This window comes from Ascaphus truei, chromosome 13 (genome assembly GCF_040206685.1).
Source record: "Ascaphus truei isolate aAscTru1 chromosome 13, aAscTru1.hap1, whole genome shotgun sequence".
Taxonomy (NCBI): Eukaryota; Metazoa; Chordata; class Amphibia; order Anura; family Ascaphidae; genus Ascaphus; species Ascaphus truei.
The window spans coordinates 22,108,427-22,121,935 of record NC_134495.1 but is presented as its reverse complement, the minus strand read 5'-3'; the positions used below and the strand labels follow the sequence as shown (position 1 = coordinate 22,121,935).

Sequence of the window (13,509 nt, the reverse complement as noted above, 5' to 3'; positions counted from 1 at the left end):
CCCGCCCCCGTTTGTCTGATTTGCTCAATTGAACCAATCAGCGGACGGGTACTATGCGCCGAGATAATCCCGCGTCCTCATTAATATGTAATGAGCTGCGGCCGACGGGAGATCGATCTCAAATGAACCTAACAAGAGGGTAATAGTTGAGCGACCGGGAGAGGGAGAGGGAGAGGGAGAGGGAGAGGGAGAGGGAGAGGGAGAGGGAGAGGGAGAGGGAGAGGGAGAGGGAGAGGGAGAGGGAGTGCCTGGGCAGGAAAGGGTGCCTGGCCTTAGGCTCTGCTTATAGTGCCGGCGACAGCGACGCTGCTTCAAAACAAATGTGTTGACGCCTCGCATGCGCTTATAGTAGGAGCAACGGATTGGTTGCGACCGCTGGAAGTCACTTCAATTTGATTTTTCCAGTGCCCGCAGCGTAACGTCAGCGTTGCCGGCACTATAAGCGCAGCCTTACTGTATGTGTGTTTATATGCACAGTGCAGGACACATGATCGAGTCCCCGCTAGCGCTCAAAGCATGCATGCCAAGTGTCCTGCGTCTGCTCGCGTGCCCGCGGGGGGCGGCGGCGGCATTGTCGATGAGTTGAGCGAGCGGGAAAGTTAAAAAAAATGATTTACCTAAGTGCATCGCGTGAGCAGGGACTTGCATATATATATATATATATGCAAGTCACCTCGCCAAGCGCCGCCTGCTCAGCGCTAGCGGGGCCGCAGCCTTAGGCTACGCTTATAGTGCCGGCGACGTCAGGCTACGGTTGCCGAAAAATCAAATTGAGATGACTTCCAGCGATCGCAACCAATCCATCGCGTCAGGCTTACTATAAGCGCACGCGATGGCGGCAATGCATTTGTTTTGTCGCCGGAACTATAAGCGCAGCCGTAAAGGGGCTTGATTGAAGTTGATTGTGAAATGTACAAAGAGCGGTTTTATGGTATGTTAACACCTTTTGCAGGCCTAGTGTTAAAAACTGATCTTTTCTAAGGCTGAGTCCATGGTGTGGGAGACTGCGCGGAGGCGACCGCTCGGGGCGCGATCAGACTGCCTTAAGGCAGTGATTGCGCCCATAGAACATGCGGAGTTGAAACTGATTTATTGGCGCGACGCGTGGGTCACGTGAGCGGTTCCCCCAATGAGGGCGAACCAGCTCCGTGACGCCCCTAGGAACGCCCCGTCGACCATGGCCAGGGAAAGCACCCGCTTTTCCACAGGCTCCGCACGAGCCTAAGGCTGGGGCCATGGTACTGAAGACCATGCGGACGCGTCCGCACACTGAGCGAACAGACTGCCGCTTAAAGCGGGTGACGTGACGGCCGCGTACGCCTCTGCACGGGCGAAGGCACTATGGACCTGGCATATAACACAGCGTCCCCGCTGAGCGTGCTGTGAGCTCAGCGCTTTTACTTTTTGTACTCTTTATGTTGTACTCTTTATGTTGACGTCCCCCTCACGCAGCGTGGGCATGCACGCTCTCCCAAGCTTGGCGCTTGAGGAGACAAAAAAGGGTGAGTTTGAAGAGCGCTCAACATGCCCCCACGCACGCGCTTGCAAAATAGGACACCTGGCGCTCTTGCTTAGAGAGTTGGTGACGTCACCGCTCTCGAGCATGAGCGCAGTCAGCACCAGCGGGGACGCAGCCTTATGCTATGGACCTATGTTCTGCCAGACAGGGACTCTGACATAACCAAATGTTTTTTCAAAGCATTCTATGGAAGGGGTTTATGGATTGCCAGGGGGGTGGGACCATACCAAGATATGGAACTTGACTCCTCTCATAAAACTGTCAATCTAACAGCCGATTTACGACGGGGGGGGAGGGGGGAGGGGGCTTATGCTGGTTTCATGAAGAAAGAATGTTTTTAAGTCTGGAAAAGATTATGAAAATTAGATGTCTACAGAGGTGTATTTGGGACCAAATACGGGATATCTCATCTTCTCTTGCCAGTAACCTCTCTGGGAGAAAACATGACATATGGTGATGTATAGCGTCTTCTTTTATGTTCTATCCTTTTTTATTTTGAGGAACTGTTCTGCATTTTATTGTAACTGTATGTATGTTTTCGTCAACCTTTTTTCTATAATCTAAGCACTGTATTTTATATATATATTAAAACATTTAATGAGTAATGCTTTGGCCTCGGAATTAACTGTTCCACGCTCTGGAGAGAGTATTTACATTTTCAAACACATTTTGCTGCAACTGATTTTTTGTGTGTGTGTTAAAGTGCATAGTTTTTTCTATAATAAAGCTGGGACCCCCGTAAATATTACATTGGCATCTCTTATTTGCATATCCCAGGTGGTGGCAGTGTATAGATATGATTGCAATTGGGTTAATATTAACTCATTGCAGGTACCTTGCGCAGGCAATGGAAACAGAAATTCACCAGGTGCTCCTATGGGTGTCTAGGATGAACAATAAAACACAGAAATAAATGCAGTTAAAAAGGAATAAATACAAACGGTGACAGAGTGCAGCTCAACCTTCGCTGGATCTTCCTTGTTGATCCTTACAATGTAGTGATGTACAGGAGTCAGGGAGCGCAGGCCACCAGTGTTGAAATAAAAAAACAAAACACACAATAATAGTGCAACTCTGTCTGGATAAGTGTGAAAACATCTATAATGATACACAGTAGTGACCTCAGAAAACGTACTGATAATCAGGTCTCCCTTATGCAGATGGGGCAGGTGGGAGAACACACAATAAAACCCAGTCACCTCAGTGGTAATGAGGTACGTGCTAAATGGCACAGAAAAGCAAATGTGGTAATGCAAACTCCTATCAACATAAACAAACAGACAAACCGCTCTAAAAAGCTTGCAGAAGACTGGATTCCTGTGCTATTGGCTGCTGCGACTGAGACTGGGAGCCGTCACGTGACGTTTCTAGTTTGGAAGGGGGTGTACCCGGAAGTTTTGTGTTCGCGGAGGGCAGAGGAACCGCAAGGCGCAGCGAGTCCTCTGCAGTACAAGCGTCACAAGTTGGATCACCTACCCCATCACCAGGACGCTTTTCTGTGCATCATGCCCATGTCCAGGGTATTCCTGTGAGTTTGCATTGTCTCCCGCTGCTGCGGTTTTGATGTATGCCAATACACTCTCATTGTTTTCTGCAAGCTTTTTAGAGTGGTTTGTCTGTTTGTCATCAAAGGATGTAAACCAAAAGTCTCCTTTATCTTATAGATTTCCACACCATATATATATATTCCCCATTTTATTGCTATCCCTAAGAGAGAAGCGCAGGGATTCACTTTCCATGCATGTACAAACCCTGGGCTCAAGACCTGACACTTTGGTCACCCCTGATCCGTGTGTTGGGTTTATAAACGGGCTTAATCCTTTATTTGAGAGCCTGGCTACCCCCTACCGTCACACTGCATATAGTTTTTACAGTGCGTCCTTGGCAATTGTTGTGTATATGTATATATAGATAGATATAGGTGTGTGTATATATATATGTATAATATAATATATATTTTGTTTAACTGTGCACGCAATGTCTTGTATATAATGTATACCCTGTTCATTTATGTAACTGTACTTGTAACTATGTATTATTTGTCTTACTCTGTGCCCAGGACATACTTGAAAACGAGAGGTAACTCTCAATGTATTACTTCCTGGTAAAATATTTTATAAATAAATATATTAGAACAAAAGAAAAAGCGCCCGATCCATGTGTAAAATCTGATATAAAAGGTTTAATTTACCATAGACATAGACAATTGCACACTCACACTTTTTCAGTGTTTTAAAAGCGTTTTATGGGACAAGCCCATGCACCAGACAGACGTCAGGCTTCCACTGCTTCCTTCCGTTTTCATGCGGTTGTTTGAACTGCAAGGTGTTACTGCTGTTGGTGTCACCGTCTCAGCCTCTCTCCGACAACCCGGATGAGCTTCTTGCGGTTCCCGGTCTGCACGGCTGTACACGAACCTTCACCAATGTGAAAACAGGGAACTCCTGCACTGGCGTCTGCACTCAGGCGTCTGGGCTGCTCCACCACCGTAGCTCCTATACCACGTGACCCTACGCGTTTCTTCCGTCTTAGCGGATTTCATCAGGGGATGGACTCTGGTTGAAATGACTTGCTTTTTATAGTACTTTAGTCCAATAGAGCAAATCAAACCCAAATGGTTCCAATCAATTAGATTAATTTAGGTCATCTGTGCTGGATGTTAACAGAATAACAGATCACTTTGAAGAGGACAAAATTTAGAATACACAAATAACAAGTGGCCATAGGAAAGTATATCATATAGTTAACATAACAAACTAAACCATGATATATGATTGTCATTGTTGTTAAAAACAAATTAATGTTTCTATATATATATATAATAATAATAATAATTAACAATATTAGTCATATGATATTTTTGTATATATATATATATATATATATATATATATATATATATATATATATATATATATATATATATACAAAAATATCATATGACTAATATTGTTAATTATTATGTAACATAAAATATCCTATAAATCAGTTGTTTTATAGTACATTGTTAACTAGAACATCATAAATTATTGGATCTTCCCATTTAACCACAATGATAAATGTCATAACAATTAATTAGATAAATCCGACAAATAAATGGAATAAATATTGAACCGTAAACTAAATTACACTAATACATAAATGAATATCTAAGCTTGAAATTTTAATCACACAACGTTTACACTAATTAGTAAAACGCTATGTGATTTAAGGAAGAAATGAATACCATGATCAAACATAATGTGTATATTTAAAAATAGTTAGATCTAACCTTAAAATGGACAACAAAATAGATTAAATAATGGGTTAGAGATTGGGATTATGCGTGTACACGAATGTGGAAACATCATATGAACTAAGTATAGCTCTATGTCCCAAGTAGAGATAATAATAAAGAAAGATATCTAATATAAATTCCTACATATTGCTTTTCATAGAATAATGCCATTGTAAAGGAACCATGTAAAGATATATTAGAAAACAAGGAGACATATACAAATTTAATCGCAATCATAGTAACCCCAATTATGAAGTATATCGACATGAATATGTGATGTTAGTACAGGTATCCCGATAAGGGAAGAGAGACGAACAAAGAAAGAATATAAATATGGAGACGTGTCGTTAAAGAGCCAGCAATCCATATATAAAGAAACAAAAATAAATGTGTGCTAATACGTGAACTGAAGAACAAAGTGTATGTTTGTAACAAACATATATAATATAGTACCGTATATATGTTATGTATAAAAATCACACGAACTCATCAATTTTCATTAATGAAATATATATCTTAACAATTATGTTTAAAAGTAATTATAAACCCTATATTAATTTGAAATCATATGTATAATACACATGACCTCACAAATGTTGTATAACAATATATGTGTATCGAATATAAAATGATAAACTAAATATTATCATTTGTGTGTTAAATGTGAAGTGTATAGTATAATGTGTACAAAATACTCCTGACCAGGGGCCCACTCTCAAAAAAACACCACTTGGGGAAACAGAGGGAACATGCTACACATGTTCAACCCAGACCTCTGTGACCCCACTGATGTTGAACAGAGGAAAATAGCCATTACACAATTGTACTCGTATCGATGCAATCATTGAGACCACCCGGACTCAGTGTGTCCAACACATAAATCCAGTAGGTCTCCCTTAAATTGAGTTTCTTAAAACACTGAAAAAGTGTGAGTGTGCAATTGTCTATGTCTATGGTAAATTAAACCTTTTATATCAGATTTTACACATGGATCGGGCGCTTTTTCTTTTGTTCTAATAGGTATCGTTGGGAGGTTGTTGAGCCCAAGAAGAAAGCTGCCCGGACCATGTCTTTCTTTTTAAAAGGATTCATATGGACACTTCAGTATTGTTTCATTTTTTCATTTTTATTTTTCATTTTTTTATACATAGACTATTTTTTCAACGTTTTATATAGTTCATATGATTAGATTTTTGTGATTTTTTCATATATGTTATTGTCATTTTTTGTTTGCAACACATTTTTTTCACGTTTTATATTTTTTTTTTACAACATCATCCTGTTCCATACCACAATTTTTATATTCATATGATTGTTAATAGGCATCTGTGTAGGGTGTGTCATCTTGCTAGTCAGGACCAGGGTTGCAGCAATTTGGGTGTATGCTAGTATGGGCGCTGTCTTATATTCCTCTCTATATATATATATATATATGTGTGTGTGTAGAGGTATCAGTACCGTGTTAGCCGAGCTTCAATAATCAAAAAATAAATAGACGATACCGTTCTGTGGCTAACGAAATGCTTTTATTTGTGCGAGCTTTCGAGATACACTGATCTCTTCTTCCGGCGATGTTACAATGAATGAAGCAAGCAAAGGGAATACTTAAAAACAGTGTTTCTTGGAATGTTATCTGTGCTTGTCCTTCCCCCGGTGTGGATGTTTTTTATGGCTAGAGGTGTCAAAAGGTTCCTGAAAGCAAGTGATGTAAGAGTGTGTGTGTGTATTTGTGTGAATATAAATGAATGGAGAGCCCACAGTATATACAGTGCTTTACAAAAGGTGTGTGTGTGGAGTGGGAGTGGATATAAATGGTGTGGGTAGGTGTGGAAATGTGAGAGATTGTAGCACAACTAAAAGTGTGTGGATACTATGTGGTCCCTATTGGTGTATAGGGATGGAAAAACATGGAGTATTAGTATGTGTAAAAGACAGCTGTGTGTGCATACATATAGCACAGTATGTACAGACATGGCCTTTAACGCTCATGGGAAGAGAGTCCACTTGTGTCAGTAATGACTCATAAAATTTCGATCTTTGTTTATATATATATATATATATATATATATATATATATATATATATATATACACAGTATATATATATATATATATATATATATATATATATATATATATATATATATATATATATATATATATATATATACACAGATCACCATTTCAAGCAGGGAAGCCTGGTGTCGGCTTTTCCCCCTGCTGCTCCAGTTAAAATGGCCGCACGGTGTGAAATGACGCTGTGTTGCCATGGCAATGGGACGCGGTGACATGACATGGCCATTTTAACTGGAGCAGCAGGGGAGAAAGATGAATTTGCAGAAGGAGACGCTGGGGGCCGCCGCCGCAGGTGAGCAGTCGACAGCGGCCACAATGCAGTCGCCCGTCTGCAAGCCCAGCCCATCTGCGTTTGAGTGATTCCTGCAATAAAGATACAAGTGTTGGAGAAAAAACCAGTCCCAGAACGCCAGATTTCAAGAACAGGGTTCCAGATCCATTTTATTTGGATACAGGCCCTTATATATCCATCTAATTGTGAGTGTATCTCTTACAATCTACACGTGACACATTATCAGACATACTACTTTGTTTGTTTTCCCCTCCCTCTTTTTTTTTTTTTCTGCGCTTAGGTCATTCTTTTGCGCGCGCGTGTGTGTATATATAATCTAGAAATCTGGCGTTCTGGGACTTGTCTTTTCTGCAACACTTGTATCTTTATTGCAGGAATCACTCTAAGGCTGCGTCCAGGGTGAATCCAGCTGGGCGGAGGCACGCTGAGGCTGAGGGAAAGCGGGTGCTTTCCCCGGCCTTAGATCGCGCGCCGTCGGGGGGGGGGGGGGTGGACTGTGACGTCACGGAGCTGGTTCGCCCTCATTGGGCGAACGGCTCACGTGACCGGCCCTGCGCTCCGGCGAGCGCAGAAAATAAAAATTGTATAAGACCTACGCTTCCGCACACTTGCGGAAGCGTGCGCGAGCACCTGCTAAAGCCGCTCTTATTGCGGCTGCAGGGGCTCACTACCGAGCAGCAGCGCGCCTCAGCACGGGGCGCTGACCATACCCGAAGCCGAACTCAGATGGGCTGGTTCTCCGTATCAAACAGGCATCATATAGGAATAGAGATTGGAAAACAAATATAGTGTAATAATGATTTATTAAAAACTATAAAACCCTATGGACATATAGGTTATACACTCACACTAGGTTGATACAAAACAGTAATTTGGAGAGATTATAATCAAGCTCGCTCTCTCTCAGCTTGTGCCCCCGTTCAGTAGTTATCCGCTTTAAGTTTTCACCTTAATTGAAAGTTTGCTGCAGGCTTAGGTCCTGGACACGTTTACCGCTGGCGTGCTGAGGCGCACTGAGGCTCAGGGAAAGCGGGTGCTTTCCATGGCTTTGCGGTTGCTTACCGCAAGCGCTCTCAGCAGCCGTCAGGGGGCGGTCCGGGGGCGCGTCACTAGCGCGTCACTGGCCGGGGGCGGGCCAGTGACGTCACGGAGCTGGTTCGCCCTCATTGGGCGAACCGCTCACGTGACCGGCCTGTCTCGCCGGCAAGCGGGGGAATTTTAAATTCCCCCAAGACCTGTGCTTCCGCGCGCTTGCGGAAGCGCAGGTTAGCCCCTACTAAAGCCTCTCTAATTGCGGCTGTAGGGGCTCAGTGCTGAGCGGGAGCGCGCGTCAGCACGCTTCCGCCAGCAAGCGGGAAGCATGTCCAAGGCCTTAGGCTAAGGCCCCGCTCCCTCCGTCAGCGCTCCCGCACTGCAGACAGGCGGGGCGCTGACATACACAGACCGCGATATGCGGTCTGGAGGGAGTGGGAGGCTTGAGCGGGAGGGGGGGGGCGTGGCTTGAGCGAAGGGACCCTCTACTCTCCCCCATCCCCCTCCTCCACGGGCTCGAGCTGGAGCTGCTGATTGAAGGTAAATAAAGCAACACACACACAGGCACTCATACGCACGCAGGCACACACACACACACGCAGGCACTCATACACACACACACAGAGGCAGGCACTCACGCACTCAGGCACACACATACACACAGACACGCACTCACGCTGCTTTCACTCCACACTCCTCCCCGCTCCCCGAAGCCTCTCCTCCTCCCGAAGCCTCCCCTCCTCATTGGCTCACAGCAAGACCACGTGACGCGTCGAAGCTAGGGATTACAATTCTCTTGTATCCCATAGCGGCTGACGCGTCACAGCGTGTAGTGAGCTGTGCAGCCAGGGGGGACCGGGACCGGCTCGGGAGGATTCCCCTGCTGGTGGGGAAAGCCTGTGCAGCCGCCCGCGCCGCCGGGCACAGCGGGTCCCAGCCCTTAGACTCAACGCACTGCTCCGTGTATCGGCGTCTGCTGTCCCTGACAGCCGAATACTTCCGCGTCACGAGTCTTCCGATCTCGCCAGATCTCGCCTGCACACTCGCACACTTCCAAAGCTGCTTGGTCTCACTCGGGGCTCTCTCCCCTCCTCAATCCTCCTACTGCACGGCTGCCAATCACTAATCACATGTTGAAAAATAGTTCGTGGTGTATAGATGGTCACTGCAGCAGGAATTCAACCGGAAACTTAAGTAGTTAAAACAGCTTTATTGAACTAGAATGCTGCGCATCACAGAGAGCCACTCTGACGCGTTTCGTTCCTGTGTGGAACTTTATCAAAGACAACTTTTTCTTGTACCTTCATGTGTCAGAGACTGCTTTTACAATACACCCAGATGTACCAGTGGACCTTAGAAGCACCGGACAAAACGGGGTTCACTCCCCTACAACCACTAATCACATGTTGTCCGTCGCGTGTGCCCATAGCGGGCGCGACGGCGACTGCGTGACGTCACTTGTCGCGACCGCTGGAAGCCGGAAGATTTTGATTTTTTTCGAGCGATCGAGGGGTGATGTCACGGGCAGGTGAGCGGTTCAGCCAATGAGGGCGAACAACTCACGGCTACTCCCCCGGTCGCACTGTTGCACCTCCTTCACCAGTGTGCAGGAATCGCTGTAGTAGCAGCGACGGCTGACGTAATGCGGTCGCCGCAACTATAAACTTACCCTAAGGTTGCTCTTATAGTGCCGCCGTCGCTTGCGATTATAGTAAGCGCAAAGGCTTGGTCGCGATCACTGGAAGTCATCTCAATTTGATTTTTCCAGCGACTGCAGCCTGACGTCGTGACGCCGGCACTATACACGTAGCTACGTCCATAGCAGGGGAAGCCGCGCTGAACCACGCGGACGCTCCGCGCTGAGCCCCTGCATCCTCAATGAGGATGTCTTTAGAGGGGGGCTCACGCGAGCGTCCGCAGGCATGCTGAGGCTTTGCAGCAGAACCTGTTTCTGAGCGCGCTGTCGACTGAAAACCTCCAATCACAGCAAAGCAGCATCAACGGCGCCGTGACGTTGACGTCGGTGCGTCGCGGGCTATTGGCCCCCCGATCGCGCAAGCTGGGATCGCTCTTGACCGGGCAGGCGAGCCTCGGCGTCAGCACGGAGGAGCGCGGGCTGAGGCTCTATGGACGCAGCCTTATGTGGGAACGGCCCGAGAAGTAGCCACCCCCCTTGATTTTGGAATTGTGTTTTCCTTTTTTGTTTTGTTGCCTTTTTGGCAGTGTGTAGCACCTTCTTTTTGCACTTTATTGTGATATTTGTAGTGTGTAGATCAGTGTGTTTGTCTTCCTGGTCCCCCTTCCTCCTGGGTTTACCCCTCTCTGGGGGAGTATATGTCTGGGTAGCTGCATCCTGACAGTGCCCTGTGTAATATGCTCTGTATATGGACTTGTTTGCTCGCTTTGCATTAAATTGCTTTGTGTTTTTTAAGTGTTGCAGGTACTTTTTTTTATTTTTGTATCTGTTTAGGGAGACCCTAAGGCTGAGACCCCAGTATCTCCGCTGCACACGCGCCAGCGAGACTGGCGGCGCGTGCAGCAAATTCCCTGGTCTGCAGGGAGCTGCAGACCAGGAGTAGGGGGGGGGGGGGCGGGGCGGGGTCGCCGTGGCGAGGGAGTGACGGGGCGCTGCCATGACGTCACCCGACAGGTTCGCTCTCATTGGCTGAACCGCCGGGGAGCGTGGCTTGGCGCTCGGTCGCGAGTCCTGCCCTCAATTCTATTGAGAGCAGGAGCAACTCGCGCCACAGCGCTGCGGCCCCCCCTCGCAGCGGGCCGGCGCTATTGAGGGGAGGGCTCTCGTCCCTGCAGCGTCCGCCACAGCGGGCGCTGCAGTAGCCAGTGGGGACCAGCCCTTAGGCTACGTCCCAGCTGTCTGTGCTGCACGCGTGCCTGCGAGGCTGACGATGCGTGCAGCCCAATTCCCCAGTCTGCAGCGAGCTGCAGGGGGAAAGACGGGGGCGCGGCCATGACATCACCTGGCAGGTTCGCCCTCATTGGCTGAACCGCCGGGGGCCGTGGCCTAGTGCTTCGTCACTAGGTCTAATCACAATTTTAATGTGAGTTTGAAAAATGCACCGCGCAGCTCGGTGGCCCCCCCTCGCAGCAGGCCCGGCCCCATTGAGGGGCGGCTCATGTCCCCGCAGCGCCTGCCATAGAGGGCATTGCAGTAGCCAGTGGGGACCAAGCCTTAGGCTGCGGCCATGGTGAACGCTGAAGAGGGCGCAAGCTTCCACTCGGCTCCTCCCCGCCGCCTGCAATAGGAGAGATCTGCGTCCTGCATGCAGAGGAGGCGGGTCGGGGGGGCGTGGCCGTGACATCACAGAGCTGGTTTGCCCTCATTCGGCGAACCGCTCACGTGACCCGGCTGCTGCCCGGCCATCGCGAGTGAAAACAGATTTTTCTGTTCCCTCCTGCATTGCGAGTGCCAGCACCTCTGCTCCCGGGTGCATTGGCATGCTCTATAGACAGTCTCATCTATGCACATAGATTCACTGTCGCGCACTGTCGCGATCACCATGGCCGCAGCCTTAGGCTAAGGTCCCGTTGCACGCGTCCGCACCGCTGGCTTGCTTGCCGGCGGCGCGTGCAACTCACTGTACTGCGGTCTACAGGAAACTTTTGTCGGAGCGGGGGGCGTGGCCATGACGTGAGGGGGGCGCGGCCATGACGTGGGGGGGCGCGGCCATGAAGTTTTCCCTCTTCCGTGTTTGAAAAACTTTGCTCCCATTGGCTAGCAATAGCTGGCTTGCCATTGGTTGATGGGAGCCAGTCTATGATTGGCCCCTTCGCGTACCATGTGACGCGTCGCCGCAAGAGAACACCATTCTCTTGTGTCTCCTGCTGGCTGACGCGTCACAGTATGTCGTCAGTTGCAAGTGAGGAGGGACTGGGACCGGATCGTGAGTTCAAACCGCAATGGTAAGTTGCGCTCACGCCGCCGCCCGTGCAAACGGGCGCAGCGGGTCCCAGCCCTTATACTTGCGTGCACCACTCTTTTTGCTTTATACATGTAGTAGTAGTGCTGATTGACTCTAGATTCTGCACTTTATATAGTGTGTGTGTATATGTGTATAGAATTAGACATGCATTACATTTGTTTAATTAGATGTACTCAGTGTGTTATATACACACACACACAGAGGTATTATCAAACTTATCAAGAGAGACCAAATTTCCTCCATGTACAAATTGTAGGAGAAAAGGGAGTGAGGGATTTGAGAGAAACTCCAATACATAGAGAGCGCGAGAGAGAGACTCTAGAACAAGAAGTCACGCTCTGGAGGGAGAGGATCAGGGAAAATTAGACTTTGAAAGGGTGGTGACTTCATGGAATAGCTTCCCGACATACATGCTAGAGCCAAGGTGGGCAACCCTGTTGCCCATCACCACATGTGGTAGATCGGCCATGAAAGTGTCGGCGAATGTGAGTTTGCCAGCTCCCACAGTGAAATAAACTTTTTCCTGACGGCGTGTGCTGGTTTCCGCTTTCTGAATGAGTCAACAAAGTGAACCAGCAGCACGTCATATAGTGCTGAGGTGAGTGAAGCAGCCTATTTTGATCTGGTTTAATACTGATTGGCCGACGATGTTCGTTGGTACCCCCTCTCCAAACGCTGCTTCCTGGTCTTGTAAATGTCTACCTTAGCCACTGCCAGGAGCAGGTTGACTAGGAGATCCCTAGGCTTATTGTCTCGGGACACTGGCCACCCAAAAATAAAAAGATGAGGGGAGAAGTGTAGCCAGAACTGCAGGAGAAGGCTCCTCAAGAAAGACATGAGGGGCTGCAGTGTAGCGCAACTCGAATAAATGTGATATACGGACTCCCGCTCGCCACAGAAATGACAGGCGGCGGGGGAGTCCGTGAAGTGTGCCAAATACTCTCCTGTGCTCAGTGCACCGTGGAGGACCCTCCAACTCAAATCCCCGGCGGGACGAGGAACCAAAGATGAATAGAGTTCCCTCCACCGGGGTCTCTCGCCCTCGTTCGCAGGGAATACCCGCCTCCAGATGGGGTCTGGGCGGGTGACAAGGGCGAGGTAATGCACTATATGGAGCACCAGAGAATACAGGACTTTCCTCGGCATGCAGCGGAAACATGCCGGGGACATATCCCCCAACTTGCTGAGGTTGGGGGAGAGAAGAGCCCGAGGGGGTTGCCGTGGCTTTGGTTCCACGCAAAGATCCGGAGAGCCGAATTTGATAGGTTGACAAGGCTCTCCGGTCTGCAATACCCCCTCAATGAAGGTGCGTGAGTCGGGGTGGATGGCATCTTTAATCTCCTGGATCAAACGACGAGGGACGCGGGCAGTAC

The 13,509-nt window shown here is 47.9% G+C and overlaps 1 protein-coding gene across 3 annotated transcripts in view; it reads left to right on the top strand.

The window, feature by feature from the left end:
* Positions 1 to 17: 17 nt before the first annotated feature.
* Positions 18 to 13,509, top strand: part of LOC142465034 (acyl-CoA dehydrogenase family member 11-like) — a 45,699-nt gene continuing 32,207 nt past the window's right edge. For 2 of the 3 annotated variants that reach the window (XM_075568885.1, XM_075568884.1), the window contains exon 1: positions 18 to 139. In XM_075568885.1, the coding sequence (XP_075425000.1) occupies positions 54 to 139 (86 nt within the window). In that variant the 5' untranslated portion in view covers positions 18 to 53. Of the gene's footprint in view, positions 140 to 1,841; positions 1,973 to 13,509 lie in introns of those variants that run through there. The other variant, XM_075568886.1, reaches the window with a different exon arrangement.